The sequence below is a fragment of the Pomacea canaliculata genome, linkage group LG7 (assembly GCF_003073045.1).
Source record: "Pomacea canaliculata isolate SZHN2017 linkage group LG7, ASM307304v1, whole genome shotgun sequence".
NCBI classification, from domain to species: domain Eukaryota; kingdom Metazoa; phylum Mollusca; class Gastropoda; order Architaenioglossa; family Ampullariidae; genus Pomacea; species Pomacea canaliculata.
In genome coordinates, this window is record NC_037596.1 from 9,547,026 (window position 1) to 9,565,766 (window position 18,741).

The 18,741-nt window shown below is 36.3% G+C and overlaps 1 protein-coding gene across 2 annotated transcripts in view; it reads left to right on the plus strand.

The window, feature by feature from the left end:
* Positions 1–16,203, plus strand: part of LOC112567953 — a 43,456-nt gene extending 27,253 nt beyond the window's left edge. For both annotated transcript variants that reach the window (XM_025244904.1, XM_025244905.1), the window contains 4 exons: positions 22–144; positions 834–861; positions 3,515–3,608; positions 12,727–16,203. In XM_025244904.1, coding sequence (XP_025100689.1) covers positions 22–144; positions 834–861; positions 3,515–3,608; positions 12,727–12,954 — 473 coding nt within the window. In that variant the 3' untranslated portion in view covers positions 12,955–16,203. The remainder of the gene's footprint in view (positions 1–21; positions 145–833; positions 862–3,514; positions 3,609–12,726) is intronic.
* Positions 16,204–18,741: the final 2,538 nt, after the last annotated feature.

The following is an 18,741-nucleotide window of genomic DNA, read 5'->3' on the forward strand; positions in this document are numbered from 1 at the left end:
ATGTTTTTTGTTGTTTTGTAGCTGCCAAAGCCAGTGTGACTGGAGCCATTGTTGGTGGTGTTATTGGAGGACTTATTCTCATTGCCATTGTCATCGTCCTGGTCTATTTTCTGTGGTACCGAAAACGAAGCTCAGGAGAAAAGTGTAAGTCTTGTTCGGGCAAAATAAGTAAACCCATGCTCTTTGAATTACTTTATATAAGCTTTTTTCATAACATGTTTTGAAAGAATCATTTGCACTTAGTTGCTTTTGTCTCCCCAATAATATGTAAGATGTGATTTTTTTTATTTTAGGGTGCCATTTTTGTTTCTCTGATGATGGGCTAAAGCTCAGTTGCAGTCACCATTGTTCCAGTTTTTCCATTCTTAATCACATCCACAGCTTAAAACATCACACTCAAAAAGAGGTCAACAATAATGCACATCAGAATAATGTATAAACACTGATAATGTATAAACAATGTATAGCACTACTTTGCCGCCTTCTGATGATTACACTACCTGTGAGAAATTGTCCTCCTTACCACCACCAGAAAAAGCTCATTTACGTGCAGGTACATTGTATTTCCACAACCCAACTGTTTTGTGTATGGAACATTTTGGCTTACTACTATGCAAAAAACATTAACGTATATTCATCACACTGTGCTTTTCCATATTATTGTTTGAAGTCTTGCATCTGTTTAATGAAATATAAAAATTTGCTTATATTTTTGGAGTTAGTGTCTTGAGATGACTTTTAACTGTATGTTAATATGGATCACTACAACAAAAACAGACTAGGTCCTGAATGAGTTTTTTCAAAAATGCCGCTCGCTTCTGTTTGCATTTCAGATTCAGCGCGAGATCCTGAGCCGAAACCGTAAGTGGCTTTGAAAGTTTCCAGATATAATTATCTGAAGTGAGGCAGAAAAGTTCACTGATTTTACCCATTTGCAGACATACTATTCTGGGGGCCCAGCTTTTCATACCGGGGATGAACATCCATCCTCTCTTTGGCTGGGTGACAAAGCTGGTCCACCCCTTTCTCTTATGCTTTTCCTTTTTCTCCCTTATCTGGCCCTTTCATCTATATTCTTTTTCTAAACATCTCCCTGTCATCTTTCCTATCTTCTGTCTTCACTGGTCTCTCTCCTACCTTCTTTTTCTCATCATCTCAAAGTCTTCAACACCAATGTGGAACCTTGACAGGTGGTTGTGGAGGTGATCATATAATGCTGGTGTTGAAGACTTTGTGAATTGGTTGGTTATCAAATGTGCCCACCAGAACTTTCAGAAAATCAAGGATATTCAGATTATAGACAGCCTGTCCACTGAACCTCACCCCTTGGCCCTCACCCCTTCTCAATGCAGCTTTGAAGAAACACTTTACAGACATGTTGTTTCCAGTCAGGAAGTCATTTGCATCACAGATATCTGGTCTGAAGACCAACATTAAGAATGATGCAGTGATTGCCATCTTATTGAGAAACAAATCTTCCTCTGTTTGTCCTTGATGTCAGGAATTTTAATGTGCATATTTCAATTCCAGCTTTCAGATAGTTTGCCAGCAGTTTTGTAACACATACAGTCCCGCAGCTCCTCCGTTTTTACGTCCGTTTCTCTCTCCATAAATTCTTCACCCCTCTCTCCCCTCTAAAACTACCTCATAAAAATGACGTTATAAAAATTACGTCGGGTTCTGGCGCAAAACTACGACGCCGCAAAAACACTCATATGCTGACTGGTAAGTGCAATAATCTCTGAAATCTCTAAACAAAAGACAGGGGCAACAACCCCCTGTTCCTAACTGTAGTTTTTGAATTCCATTAGCACAGATGCAGTCACTTAACTACCGACCTATCCCTTTCTTGCCTTCTCTTCCTCTTTGCATGTCTTTTGACTTGCAGCTGTGATTTGTAGTTGTATTATCAGTGGTAATAGTGGTTATGACAGCAACAACATATATTTGTCCATATGTGGCACAAATGTGACTGCCACGGAGGTCGCATAAACATAATGGCTGTGAAGAAAATGAATGAAGCAGGTGGCAGGACTGTACACAATATATCAGAGTATCAAGTACATACTTGTTGACATGTAGTTTCAGAATCTAAAGCAGGCAGGGCAAAATGTGTTGCAAGAAAAATGATCTATAGAGCAGAAAATGTTGAACAACTACAGGAAAGTGGAGAATTAATCCAGAACTGTAATCAAGATGGTGCAGATATGGGGTTTGAGACCATTAGATGATGATGAAGACAACAATGGGGCACAGACATTAAAAAAAGGCAGAATGGTGGCAGGCAAATACAACTAAAAGCAAGGATCAGCAATATTCAGCAGACACCAAACACCACAAAAACCCAAGGGCACTACAACGGAAAAAAAAGAGAACAAGGAAAGTAGTTGCCTTCCAGCAGATAATGGTTAACTAAATGTTTTTTTGTGCTCTTTCGTTGTTTTCCTATTTAAATACTGTTTGCATTCATTAGTGTTTACATGCATGCATAAACCATTGTACATTTGCAAATCTGCATTATTTTAACAGTTGGTTAGATCACATGGCCAAAATAAAAAGAAACTCTTGAAGACTGGAGCTACAGAAATCAAAAGGGTTTGGGTAGCATCACTTGATGAAACAACATAGTGATCTCTGTATATTACCTCAGATCTTTGTTCTAGATGTGATTATAAGTAAACAATTCTTCTTCATCATGAATTTGTGGAAGTGTTCATATCCATCATTAAAACACAACTTGTATTTTGTCTTGTCCTTTAAGTGACTTTGAAAAAATACCTCTGCACACTGACCTACATTAGTGTTGGATACATGGAACCTTAACAGTTGTGTTAAAAATAGATTTGAACATTACTTTCAGTGACCAGAAGTTGACTGGACTGTGACTGTTAAACAAGTGAATAAACTTTAAATGATTAAACTTAAGTTTGTAGAGCACATTTCCCCATATTGATTCAAGATCAGTGTGCTGCACACAAAAGACTACAAATTAACAGTGAACCATGCAAGAAACACAACTGTCAGCAACCAGATGAAACAATGGTAAACATACTCTTAGTGCATAGATGAAGATAAAGTGTTATGAGGGTTGAGCAGAATAGTATGCTTGATCAGGCAAAATATTTTTGAGATGGGGTTTGAGGCCAGACTAGAAAGCTTCAGAAACACAGCTCAAAGAGGAAAGGGCAGATAATTCCAGGAAAAAAGGAGCATGAGCATTTTCTAAATTTCTCTTCTGGTGCATGACACAGTGGAGGGCAACACAATTATACCCAAGAGACTTACCTGTTCAAATAGATCATGTGATACTACTAATAATATAGATTTAATAACACGTCCCCTTTTCACACACACAGAGCTCAGCATTCTTTAATATAGTACACTAAAACTTTGTGTTGTGTTTTGTTAATTTAACATATACATTTTTCTTTTTTTTATTCATATTTGAATTGTATTTTAATTTAATTAAAAAATTGTTTTAACATAGTTTTGCCTGTTTTAATTGTCAACTCAGGGCTGAACCAGCTCCATACACATATCCTCCTGCCAGTACTGGAGATGTCTCCTATGCCAAGAGTAATAATCGCTTCAACAAGAACCGTGACAATGTAAGTAACCGTAAAAATTATCTTTTATTTTTAAAAATTAAGGATTTAAATGCCTTTTACCACTCCACCCCCACAATTGCATAATATTTTTAGCTTGTGTGTTGGAATGACCATATTGAAACCATTTTATTAAACATAACAATAACAATAACAACCAACTTTATTAGTCCCAGTGGGCAATTTAAATGGGAGGCGTGCTCTGTTTCCAATATATATTTTTTTTAAAAATAGATCATTTCCAGGCACACCTACACATCACACGCACGCACACCGCCGACAGTTCATCTGTGATTGAGTAGCTGGACTGCTGGTGGAGCAAAAGAGTGAAAAGCAAAAAACAAAACAAAAGCTCAAAACATACTAACCATTAAAATAGAATTACCATTTAGACTTTCCAAAATGCACTAAAGGCAGTAAAACAGTAAAAGTCATGGTAATTCAAAAGAAAGAATAATCAGTTTCCCTGTTTCCCTATCCAGGTTTTATCGAGAGAGGACTTAATAAGGAAACTGATTATTCTACTTGTTTTCAGTTACCATGACTTCAAAAACCTACAGATGCAATGTTTGCTGTTTTTGCCTATAATGAATGCCTTCATCTGTTTCATTGTTTCAAGCAGTTCTGTCTCTTTTTTTGTCATAAATTGTAATATATAGGTGTGTGGGTCTGTGGTGTAATGTTAATTTAAATTATGCCTCATCCATTTGGGATTTGAGAAGTATTCTCCACTCTGTTGATACTATTTGTCAGCGTGAACCTTAATACTGTTTGAACCTTGTGAGTTTATGTGGCAGCTCATTTCCTGTCAGACTCCTTAGTCTATGATTGTATTAGTAGTTTTACACTCTTTCAACAGTTTGCAATCTTTACTTCTAATATTCTGCCACTTTTCGAAAAAATTGAGTATTTCTTCCTGATTATATTTTGAATCTGCTTGCAATAATTTTAAGGAGTGTAGAGGTCACCATACATCTTGTACGATTACAAATAAATGAACACATGTAATGGCCTGTCTGGTGTACCCGGGCCTCGCGGCTGTCAAGGGCCCGGCCTTTGTCAGTGGATTTAATTGAGTTTCAAGGCATGGGAAATAATTAACGATTACAAGTACAAGGGCCGGAGAGGTCTGATGTATGCTGTACTTGTCAATTATATGAGTAATACGAATGGTAGAAATTGTACAACAAATGAACTTAATGAAACCTACAGTTGATATGAAACAGTAGCCAGACTGAAACTTGTGGCCTAAAACAACAGATGTTTCTTTAACAAACATGTTTTAAAGGCATTTTTAAATGGTTCCCAACTGGGTTAGGAGTTCACACAAATTGATGCTGAATGGAGCCAAGTTTTCATCCTGATTGAGACTTTCAAGCCATTTGGGGGAATGTACTTTACAATATTTTTTTTTTCTTCACTCTTTTATTTCCTGTCTTCATTTAGAAACTGGAGGATGAGATAGGAATTTCTTTATCTAGATATCAAGCTTCAACATATAAAAATAGCAATGATTTCTGAAGTAGAAATTTTTCCAGCTATTTTTACCTCCCTGTTAGAAATTAAATTTTGTAACCATTGTGGGCGGTGTGCCGCCTGGTGATTGACAGCGATGTAAGGGATATTTGACCCCACACTTGACAGCCTGGCTTTGACCCAGTTGGTCTAGACCTTTCTAATAGGTGTGTATGGTGTGACTGGCAATACCCTGAGAGTCAGTAAGTGGACAAGGAGAGATGGAGAGAGTTATGAATGAATGCAGAGAGCGCACACAAGAATCATAAAGCATGTTGCCTTTAATTTCAGCGTGTGTCGCTGTTGATCATGTTTTGGGATGTGCCGCCATTTGCCCGAGTATTTGTTGCATGCATGCTTCTTAGTCCATTATATAAACTGTTACTAAAAGAACTCTGTAGAATTGTTAGGATCCACAAGCTGTTGACAGCGATATACTCAATGGGTCTTTTGCATCATCAATCAACACCACCATTCCACCTTCCTTATTAACAATCACTACAAAGAGAAGTGCAAGAATTAATCTGCAAGGAAGAAATTTTTGCCCCCCATCTTTTACTAAATTCAAAATCTAATGTAATTTAATGTAGTCAGTTGATCTCTGGAATTCATTTTCTATGTATGCTGATGAGATCCTCTCGTGCTGTGCATGTTCTCTAGATATAAAAAGGTCTAACAGGATATGTGGCATGCTATTTGTAGGCAAGTTTTAATGTGTGTTTTAGTGATGTCCCACTGTCATGGCTGTTGTAACTCAGTTATATAAAAGAATTGTGCAACTGAATCTCTTATAACATCAGTTCTGGAATTTTTGTGGCGAATGGCTGATTGTGCATGAATATGTGTGCAAAAGAAATATCACAGGACATGGTATAGTATGGAGTACTTAGAGAAGTACAAGTAGAAAAGATAAGAAAAAATAACAGTTTTAAGATCCTTTTTAAATGATGGTTTGAAGTTTGGTAGTACTGTCTTCAATTATTCAGTGAGATATCAGATACATACAAATGACATGGATTTTCTTAATTCTAGATCACATTCATTAGCCAAAAGTATTCTGTTGTACAAGGACTGTTGTGGCTACTGAGAAATGAAGATTGGCAGGTCAAAAGCTGATGAGCATGACAGTATATAAAATCACGAAGAGTTTGCTTTTCTAAATTTTGGACAGTTTAATGCTTGCTTGAAAAACATGCAGGAATGTGAACTTAGTTGTTTTGAAAGTTCATTGTTAAAAGGGAAAACAGATGAATGTATGCATATTTCAAGTTCCACTCCTCATAAGTGTCCATAAAATAGCCTCCAAAGACATGACTGTTAAAAGTTTGCAATGACCAAGAAAATTTGTATACCTTTTGGACAAACTGAGATTAGGTTGCTGCTATATTAACTGCTTCCTGCATGGCATAGGCTTTCTGCATGCAGCATGTTCATTGCAAAATACCAGAAATTATGGTGGAGGGGGAGGGAAGAATGGTAAGTCATGCTTTAAAAAACAAAACATATATTAAGTTTTCAGGGTATCACTTAATCAGCTAATATTGAATTTTTTTTTCTTATTTGAAAGAGGAAATAAAAGTTAAAATCTGGAAAGATAATGAGATTGGTAAATAAAATCACCATTGTTTTTTCATGAAGTTTTAATAGTTTTGCTTCTAACAAAAAAAAAAGTCTATGCTATGCATAAAATATGTCCTCAATTGAAGCAGTTTCGAGACTAGGATGATTAACTTTGTTAGCTTTAAAATCAGTGCAGAGACTATCAACTTAAGAAAACCTTTTGTTGAGATTTTTTAAAACACAGAAGTGAAAATATAAATCTTGGCCTATATTTTTACAGGGTGGGAAGCACAAACTTAAGAATCAAGAAGGACTACACTATGCTGAACTTGACCTTGTACGGAATGCACCCACGGATAATTCCTCAGTTAATAGCAGCGTACCTACAGAATATGCATCCATTCGCCTGTTCTAAAAATGAAGTAGACTTTGCTAGATAAAATGGTGTCATCTATTCAAGTTTGGTTGATAGGGCCATTTGGTTTACTATGTATATTCATTTGAAATTCATTGTAAAAATTTGAATTTTTTGGCCGTTTGGAATGGCTCTTGTCCTTAGTTGTTTTTTTTTTTTTTCTTTTACTTGTTGAAATTTTGAATGTGTAAGATATAATCAAACTTTTAAAAAAATATCGGGAGACACGCCCATACAAGACTTTTAGTGGAGAGTTCTTGTTTCTACAAGCATTTTATGGGTATATTAGACCATCATGAACAGAATGACTGGATTTTGAGAAATAATGATAGTGTTTAAAAGAAACTTTGTCACTATTAAACTGGTTATTTAATGGTGTCATCGTGGAAATGTATAAAGATTAGTGAGGCCTTTGACATTGCCCATTTTATGTTTTGAGACAATTTTTTTGTTTTACATATATCACACTAAAAATCAGCATTATTGAGCTTGTTTGTGGTCTCCTAGGGATGACTCCACTAAAGAAAGTGCACTATATTTTCATTGGTACTGCCATACAATATGAAAACACGTTTGGTGCTTTTCCTATTTGGCATTAGTTGCACAAAGAAGGAATGTTGAGTAATGATGAGACAACTGTTTATAAGGCTTCAGATGCGTTAAATATTTATATTTTCTGTATTTGAGTAACTTAAGATTTGTATTTTAGACATGTTATCAATGAAGATTGTCGCTCAGGAAAAGATTCGGGATGATATTGTCTCTTTTTTTCTATTATGCACACTCTCTCTAGCTCGCTCTCTCTCTGCCACACACAAACATGCACACAGGTGACAATCTATATAAAATGTTTTTATGTAATTAAAGGCGGAACTTCTGGCCGACAAAATCGAATAGTATTGCCCTTGCAATGGGAAGGTAAGAGTACACATGCGGACTGCTAGTATCCAATCGTCTCCAATTGCTACCTGGACAATAGGTAGGGTAGAGATCACAGGGACTGCCTACTAGCCTAGCAATAAAATGTCTTTCTCCACCCGACCAGTACTGCTGTAGGGTCTGAGAGCTGAGGCTAAACGGCTTCTATTTGAACATACTGTCAGGGTTAGGACTGAATGTATTCTCCACAAACAAAAAAAAACAGACTATATAAAGGAGAGAAGGATGAACAGCGCAAATGACACAAACATAAAGACAACTGAGTTTTCAAACTTTATTTTCATTGCTTTTTTAATCTTTCTCTGTATCTTTAATCTTTCATTCCTCAAAAGCGGGGATATCAACATTCAGCTTGTCAATACTTACATCTACGGTCATGTTTGCATTCCATCTAAGTTTTGAGTGCGACGTGCATGTACGCTAGTGTCCACACTGTAGTATTATTATTTTATTTTCCAGTTATGTATACTTTGCTTCTTACACCCTGAATCTGGGAAATGACAGTCTGTGTCCACTTAACGAATTTGATGTCCATTCTACTAGACCATTTTCTTACTACTATCTGCACTTCAGTGACAGCTTCTTATCATACACTTCGGGGAAGTAATCTGTAAATGCGCAATAAAATCTTAGGCTGGAAGAAAGAGGGTGAGCTTGTATATGCACCGCTGTTAGTTTGGCTCTGGTGTGGTTTGTTTCATTTTGGACAACCAAACAAAAACGATGTAGAAGGGGGGAAAAGAGCAACAATAACAACAACAAAATATAATCTGCAACTGAAATTCAATGGAAGCACAAAAATTAACACTGCTACTGATCATAAAACTGATATCACATAAAACTGGACTCAGTTATTTTATGGAGAATACATTCAATTGTCGGCCCTAACCCTGACAGTGTGTTCAGTTGCAAACTTCACTGATGCAGGTATTTCAAATGAAGTTATAACTATACCAAGAGAAAAAATTACATAAATTTAATTACATATGCTTTATAACTGAGCATTGGCATCAGATCAGTCCTGTGGACTCAGCTGTCCAGAATTGGGTACCTTCCCAAATAGAAGATTGGGGAAGGTAATACTTTCACAAGAAACTGGTCCCGAGAGAAGTACAGTCTCAAATGTCTCATTCTCTGACAACTGAAAAGTTAGGAAGTACCTTTGCTTAACTGGTAAATAAATGCCTTTATTTTGATAACACTTTCTAAGGCCCTGTGCACTTTAGATTTCAAGAAAGGTATCTGATAAATTTTATCCACATCTTCAATTTCTTATTTTAAATTATTATTTTGCACTATATTTTGTTGCTACACGTCAGATATATGGCAAGAAAGAAGAGTGAAATTGACAAAAAGAAATTCATTTTTGATGGGCCTTATTTTGTTTGAAAGGGCTCTGATTTTTTTTTTTTCTTTTAATGAGGCCTGTGGGCCCCTTTTTTGAAACCTTAAAGTGACCTCTCTTGTTACTGTGTAAAATGCTATGACACTAAAAATAATTATTTGCAAGTAAAGTCTCTTCAACATTAGAATTCACTTGTTGCTGATACTTTTAGATGAAACATTCCAGTTGCTGCGTGCAGGCTTCTTTCATAGCCATGCTAAAAGTGCCTTAGAGATGTGTTGGAGACTCAAAGTATAACACTGTTGATTTCTTATATTTTCACATGTTGTCTATGTATATATAACAAATTGTACATGTATTGAATATTTTGTTGATTTTTTAAAACGTATGGACCATACATAAGCTAGACTGCTGGCAATCTGCCAAGACCAATGCTTAGCCTCTCCTGAAGCTATAAGATGCCAGGTCATGGTACATCATTTAAAAGTCAACATCTGTAACCACAACAGGTCCAGGCGGGACTGCAAACTTTGTAACATCAGCAGTATACTTACTGTTCATTGCTTAGTTATTTTATCATTTCTTTGGAGTAAAGGTCATTGACCACTACATCCCCACTATGATCTTTTCTTGCTAATAAAGAGGTGACCTTTGTCACTTATCTGTATTGCTTTCCAATCTTGTCTTTAAGGGTGTTCTTGTACAAATCATAATTCAAGTACATATGATATGTTGAAGCAGCCTAGCAGTATTCTCACTTTCTTCTTTAATTTCAAATAAACTAAATGTGTTTAAAGTGACCACTACTTCCCTTCGCTGCCTACATGGCTTATGAGCAAATTCGTTAACGTTAATACTACAGAAAATTTTATTGAAGGTTTACATCTGAGTAAAAGTTTACATCTCTTATCAAAATGGCTTATGTTGATGTCATATAGCATTTTCCCCCAGTAAAGTGATTTGTGATGTTAAATAGGAATTATTTCTTTGAAAAACAGCATGTTTACATCATATAAGTGCTTCAAACTACATTTATTGTTATAATGCTTACAAAACTTTTGCAGCAAATTGGTGTTATGCTGTTGTTCATAATCTTGCGTTTCTAGAGGGGCAATCAACTTCATGCTCAGTCCCATCTGTAAACATTTTAATAACAAGATCCTCAACATTTTAATTTAGAGAATCAATGTTTTGGTTTGTGCAGTTATAAATCTGTATAAATTACACAGAGATGAGAGTTCTGTTAACTGACTGAGAATATATTTGATCTGTAGGCTTTGCCAGCATTTAGTACTCATTCTGGATTTTTATACTTCTAAGTGCCTCCAGCACATGTTGGGAAATGATTAATGTTTGTGTCATTTAAAATGTTTAAAATAAATTCAGTTTTCTGCTGTTCAGTTTTTAGCTTGGGCATAATTATACAGATGTTTCATTATAAATCAAGGTCCAGCTTTGGTTGGTTTGTTTGGGCTTTTTTGAGGGGGGGTTGTTGTTTTTTTAGTCAAGCACAGTCTAGATCAGCGGTTCTCAAAGTATTTAGTACCGTGGACCACTTTACTTAAGTAAAAAATATGGCGGACCACCAAGGCCTAAAAATCACTCTGTACTATGAATTTCAAATTTAAATTGCCGCATTTGTTTCAAAACTAAATGTCCTTTTGTGACAGTAGTATAGTAATACGTTGACATAAAACTACCTCGTTCTTTGTAATTAAAATGTTAATGTTAGGAATGTATCGCTTTAAACATCACTTTGCTGACATATGATGACTGTCAGCCACGGACCACCTGATTTATGCCCGCGGACCACACTTTGAGAACCACTGGTCTAGATCATCCACGTGTTTGTTATTGTTGCCTTTTCTGCTTTATTTTCAGAATGAACAAGTATCTTAATTAAATGTATGTGAAGAATTTTACCATGTTACATCAATCAAAAATCATTAAACTTTTTATTTTCAAAAGTACACGTGGCATCAGGTGTGGTAGATGCATGATTTTAAAATGAAGCAGTTGATATAGGTAGTTTGTACAGGAGGAATTGATTGGATGTATTATAACATCAGTTTGCGAAATTTCCATACAACCAGCCTCTCCACATGTCTACATTCATTCAACTGAAATTGGAGAACACACAGATACCTGCACCGTTCCATATTAATGTTTCTTAAGTTCATTGATAAGTAAATTGTTCAAATCTAAGCAGATCAGTTTCCCCCCTTCTCATCCACAGTCATGCACACAGCAATTCTAGCAGTGGGATGTTGCAATATTTTATATCCTGTAAATAGATTTCTTCATCTGTTCTTGCACTGAGTTGAAGCAATCATATGGATTGATTTCAAAACAAAATGCTATTGCACAGTCATCCTGTATGGACACAGTTTTCTTGGCTGTGGATACTGGGATTTATAGTACACATGCATTAGCATCATTTGGAATGTATAATACATGACTGCAGTGATTTCTTTGAGTATTACAAAATTTTGATTAATTTTGTTGAGATGGTGGGTTTTTTTTCCACTTTTAAAGAGATTAGCATGCCATTTGTGTGACAGTTCTTGTGAATTAAAAATTTCAGGATGTGCTATCATAAGGAAATCCACATGCAGCTTAGATAACTTGATTGATAAAGGCACAGGAAGTGTCCATGAATAAATTAGGTAAAGAAGCAGAAATCGTTTTCAGAAAATGACATGATAAAAATTGATACACGCAGAAAGATTAAATGTTTTATAAGATAAAAACATACAATTTTTGTGTTATCCTGTTAATTCTCATTTAAATTAGTAACAGACTCATCACAGCAGTAAATCAACACAATCAGAAAGTGTACTCATCTTTCCAAAGTCAGCAGGTGTCACTCTCATCAGTTTGGGTTTCAAGATTGGCAACTTTCAGCAGCAATCACATTGTCACTCATTCAATTTTATGTTTTTCTTTAGTCATTTACATGATTTTGTTTCATCATTAGATAACCTTTTGACCAGATTTTTTTTCTGCTTTCACGAAAGGGCACAAACACCACCTTATAACAATATACAGCCAGTATAAACAATTTTTGGAACTGTCGCATAGAATTAGTCTGTCACCCCCAAACCCATTGATGTCAGAAATCGCTGATTATTCAATATTGTATCTATTTGTCTTCTGAGCTGTACTGAAAGGTATTTGGGATTACAAAACTGTTTTCAAAATATGTATGAAATCACATGCTAAGTCAGCAGAACGGAGGTGTCTGTTGAATAGGGTGCAGAGAACAAAACATGCAGAGAGTGTACGCTCATTTAAGAAAAAAAAAAGTTTATGCAATGTACAGTTGTATGTGGTGGTCTGTTTTACAGAAGGGTGTTGACAACAAAGCAATGGATGAGAAAGCAGAAGGGCCTCCACGCTATGAGTCCCGCAAGCCTCCACAGTATGATAACGACTATAGGAAGGGTGGCCGCAACCCTGGATTTCAAGATGATGACCGCCGTGCTCCAAGGGCTCGCACCAACAGTTCTGATGATGGGGGTACTGACACTGCTAGTGTGGGGGATGGTAATCCCAACTTTGGCACAGCCATTTGAAGTGTGTGCATTGTGGCAGTCACACACATCCAGGCAGTGTATAAAGCATCCCTGGCTTTGTACAGCTTTAGTCCCACGACGACAGAAATATTTGTGCCCAATATTTCTTGGGTAACGCTTAGGGGATTTTCTTTCTTTCAGATCTCATAAAACCACAAAAATATAGAAAAATTCCTGGGTCATTTTTGGAGTATGTGGAAGGAGATTTTGAAATCTGTTTATTAATGCAGGGCATGCTCGTGCAAATGTTGATTATTCACAGTTCCATTTGCTCTTCCTTTAAAAAAAAAAAGAATTATACAACAGAGAAAAGCATGCAGGTTATTTTGGCAGGTGGCTGCTCAGAGTTTATTTTTTGTTTAAGCATATACAAACATTAGAGTCATGCCTATACATTATGTACTAATGTTTGTGTTTTATATTTAGCACATCTTGCAGCAAAGTGACAGTATAATCTCATCTGGTTTTGCACTTATTTCTCAAGGCAGAGATACATTTAGGAGTACAAATAACTTGGTATAAGTATCAGACATGAGAAGTATGTGCTTGTAATCAGAACCGAACAGTAGAGTATGCAGAGAGAAATCATAAAAGCAGTGTTTTCGTGCTTTTGGAAGAGTTACTTTTTTGTGAGAAGTGAATTTACATGTATTGCAACAGTGTGTTAGAAAATCAGGAGGGTGGTTGTACAAATAAGCTGATATCTTTTATCCATGATAGAATGAAACTTGAAAAAACTATAATTATAAAACATATCAAATGCTGTATTCTTCATGCGTTGTAACTAGCTTTGAAGTTGTACTGTGCTTTTCTGTGAATGCATAAATTGCCATGATTTAGGAGGTAAATCATTCATCATTCAACTGTCATAAACCTTCCTCAAGCTGTCCGGAGATATCTGATTTTTCTGACCATTCTTGTTGGAAATTAGGGTTCATAATAACTTGTGTCATTTTGTTATATTTTAGGATCATCAGTTAAAGATCTGGTAAGGTTTTATGAATTATTACTGTGAGGCGATTGCTTTTAGATAAGCCAGTCTTAAATACTTTTGGCTAGATGTTCTGATTTACAGATCTAGACATAATTAAATAATTGGGTGGCTTCTGCTGAGCTGTTGTGAAAAATGAAAGTAAGTACGATTCACACTACCTTGCAGCAAGATGAGTAAAAACTTAAGAAGACTTAAGAAGCCTTAGAATAAAGTTGGCATTTTTTCCATTAATCAATCTTTACATCATGTGGGCTATTATTGTATACCTGTTATATTGTGATTATTTGTTCAATACACTCAATTATGCAGTGCTGTTCCCTTCTATGCTGTTCTGTTCTTTAGTATTTTGTATTTCTGTCTCCTTTTTAGGCTTCTTTTCACCTTAATTTCTGTAGTGAATCTTGCCTTTGCTGCCTGTACACTTTTCCCATGTCTCCCTCACCTAAGTAATATTATTTTCCTACTTTGCAAATTAGTTTATCAACAAATAGCTTTTACCATTTTGATATTCTTTAGCCATTTTTGTCATGGCATTTTTTAAATAGTGATTAATGAGTTACTAGAGAGAGAAGATTCAATGTTAGTCCTGCAACAAGTGTATCCCAACTGAAGAAAAGAAGGCGTTGCATAGCATTTATGAGCTAGCAGTTTTCAGTAGGTAACCAAGAGTGATTTTAAAATGCATTTTCCAACTTAAGTAAATATTTAGTCATAAAAGCTGTTGGCGATAGCATGTAGGGATGGATGCATTGGTATCCTAGGAAAATGTAATAGTAGCATCATAATATCATTTTGTGATGATTCTTTGTGAAAGTGTCTCAGTCATTCTTTATAATTAGGGTACATTCATACCATGATGATTATGATGATAATAGTCCCAGGGACGCAGAGAGTTTTTTTCTGTTTTGGCAAGGGAGTGGGGTGGGGGCAGGAAGTAAGTGGTCTATGGCATGCTAATAGATTATTGGTCTGTCTTAACCATCCTGCTGAAGTGTGCAGCTTTTGCAATCAGAAGACTTAAAATATTTATGGAATTCTAGCAATTAGTGTTTATTGTGGCTTCATAGTTAGTGATTGCACGAACTGCTCAAAGATATCTTGGTATTTTGCTTTGCTTCTCTTCATTTTTTCTCTTCCCATCAACCATTGTTCATTCTTTTCCTTCTAATGTTAATATTTTGTCAATTTGAATGTGTGCATGAACATACTTGCGTGCACTTTGTACAGTGTACATGTCTTTTTTGTCCATGCATTCTACACAATTTTGTTTGTACTATCTTCATGACAACATGAGTTAATCTATTTGCCTTAACTACATTCCTTGCGATGACATAATTGTTAGTTTTTTTGCTGATTGATTTTTTTTAATTCATATGTGTGTGTGTGCAGAATACTGTGGAAATATATCCCTTATAGCCTTTCCAAATTCTAAAGCAAGTAGATTGAATCATGACATTTTCATATATCTACAACATATCATTAAGCTTGTGTGCATTTTAATCCAAATTGTTCCATGTAAGCAAACATATCAATAAATTTGAATACATTATTTTTTACTCTTTTTCCATGTAATCATTACATTGCGTATTCTTTTATGCTGATGCCTGCCTTTTACTTAATGATTAATATTTTACCATTTGGAGGCAAAATTCATCCCTGAAAAAATTAAGTTCTTTATTGATTTACACTCATGAGGTATTTGTGAGTTGTTGGATGATTAAAGAAAATTAATAGTTACTCATTTAAAGTGATTTTAATTTTAGTAATAATCTGCATGTCTGATTTAGAATGCAATAGGCCTTACAGAAAATGAGATGAAATTTTATAATTTGGGTTGTTTTATATGTGAATTATCTCTCATACACACTTGAGTTCTGAGAAGTTTGTTGAAATAGGCGTGGTGCCTGTAACTTGCATGAACATCCACATAAAGCAGCAAGCAGGACAGTGTGAGTAGGCCTCCTAGTGTTAAGACAGGACTTACCTATTTCATATCCAAACCACAAGCTTTATTTACTCCAGTATCATGTTTGCCTTTAGCCTTTTTTAGGCCTTATACTTCTTCGAAAGCATTTTATACGTTTGTTCCCTGATGCGTAAAGGTATGGCAGTTGCAGAAGTATACACAGAGATTGTGATGGACAATGTATATCTTTTTTTAAATTCCAGTTTATTCTTTTAATAATATAAATACTAACATTTCATCATTTTACGTAGTTTTGAAACTTTTGAACAATAAAAAACTATAAATATAATCTGTGATTAAATGTCTGTGTGGAAATGCTTGTGTTCATACTTGCAAATGGACTCGTGAATGTTTGTCTGTGTTGAACTGTTTCATGTGACATCATCATAACACTTGGATACTACCACTACAACCATGATTTAGTTTTTATTTCATGTGACAAAGAAGGGAAGGGTTACTCTATCCCTACCACCCCTAAATTCACTATACTTTTACACGTAAACAAAAACACATTTGATTTAATTGTTGCAGACAACTGAGTGAACGCTCGGTTAGCAGTTGTCAGTTTGACACTTGAAAACACCTATCATTATTTCCATTAAAGTTTAAAAGAAAATAATTTTACTGGCTGCCAGAATATTACTGGATTTAATCATGGTTTAGGGGAGATGTTTTTGCAAAGGACTATATTCAATGCCATTCGCCAGTCAAGAGCTGTTGCCGAAGACCCTATATAACAAGACCTTTAATTTCGGAAAAATACCGTGAGCATGAGATCAGATTTAAATCCCATTGATTTCACATGGCCTTTAATATCTTCAAGGCAAAGAGAAAGACCGGTGTGTTTGCAGTGCTGTTAACTCAGGGGGGGAGCTGAACAAACTCTATGCTGACAGTAAACAACAAAGCAACACAACATTTTTGAGGGGTGTGGCCCCCCTTGGTTCCTGCGCCACTAACTGCACAAATATCTACTATAAAAACCTATAAATTTCAAGGACGTTAAATCCAAGTTTTGTTATACTTTTTCTTGTGCTCTTTGCCAGTGAGTTGATTCCTGAAATGTGATAAGAGATGTGTCAATGATAGGAAGTAAACATCTACAAAAAATCATAATGCTTACACGGCATCAGTGGGCCAAGATTTTCCATGACAAAACTATCGGCCAGGGCCAGTGTAGGCGACTGGGCCGACCCATCGGCTGTGGTTCACAGAGGAGGATGGACGTTACCAAGTGTAGAAACCCAGAGACAGGACCATGGATACTCGCCGCTAAAGAAAGTATCGGATAGATAGAGGTCCGGATCAACAACAACCGCGCTCCCTGCCTGTCTCGACTGTAAATATTCAGTTTCTTGGAGAGGCTGGCACCGTAGAATAAAGACCCGAAACGATTCACTGACGACGACATAGGCGCCTGGGACTTATGCTTCGTGGTGCAATTTAACTTGGTCACCATTTTCCTGTAACAGCTAGAATAGACTACAAGCTCTCAACTCTGTTATGGATTCTTTGACTGCTACTCCCCCCACTACTTTACTGAAGTGAAATCGTGCCTGTCCACACTCCCGCCCGAAACCTCTCCTCATCAGATTCTCGCATTCTATCCTCCCTCCCACAAAGACAGTCACATACAGACAAAGGACGTCCTCCCTCTGTGCTGCTAAGCATTGGAACTCTCTTCCACATCACATTCCCCACTCCGACTACAAGGCTACATTCAAACGCTCTCTAAAAACATATCAATTCACAAAGTGCTATCCCTGAATTACTATTATTAACTCCCTGGCAATATTGTCTGTCATGCTAACCGTCATGTAACGACTCCATCTTACACTGTTTATAGTATATACATCCCTTCATCCTTTATCCATTGCATTATGTTCTACTTTTGTATCTCATCTTTATATTGTTGAGTGTGCTTATATGTATCTCACCATCCACTGTTACCTATTGTTCATTTATCTTTACCGGTCAGCGCAGAATGATCTATTTTGGTCGTGATGCTGCCCGATACAAGTACACTTATTATTATTATTCACTTTCACCCAATTGAGTCCCCCCCCCCCCCAAAAAAAAAAAAAAAAAAAAAACAGCAAGAAACTGAGTATCGTCTTACACCACGTCTAGTGAAAATTTTATGCAGTTGACACCGGTGTAGCAAGAGACGTCTGTCTCCTATAATCAATGCACATCAAGACCAGCTTCAAAAAGTTCTCTTTGTTGTTTAAAAAAAGAAAGATGTGCCAGCTGCAAAAAAAAAAAAAAGCTGACGAAATTCTCGTTGGGGTTCTGAAATAAATCCCATCCTCCTTCCCTCTTGAAAGGTCAACATCTTGTTTACGTGACCCTCTGCCGCATGTACTCGCGGTGTCACGTGTCGCGGAGTGTGGCACCTGGGTGACCAGTCGATCGTCAGCGCCATCTACAGGCAGCTACATGACTTCCCCCCCGCGACATTTTGACTCTCCGTACATTGGCAGATGATCGAAGTGCATTAACAAAGACCTCGGGATTTTTATTACAGATGGCTATGAGGGCGAGAAAACGTGTGTTCCTCCTTATGCTGATGTGTCTCTGGATTAGCGGAACACTCGTCTACATCACTTTGTTTAAATCAGTTAATGTATGTATAAATACACAGATGTGTGTACCTATGTAGTTTATATTTAGGTATGTATATATTATGAATGGGTGGAGTGATGATCCGTCAATGTATGGAAGTTGAAATGGGATTTTCTTTTGTGGGGCTCGATCTCCCTTACGAAATGCACCAAGCTCCAGGTGGTTATGCCATTCAAACAAGTTTTATGTCTGGTGTACAGAC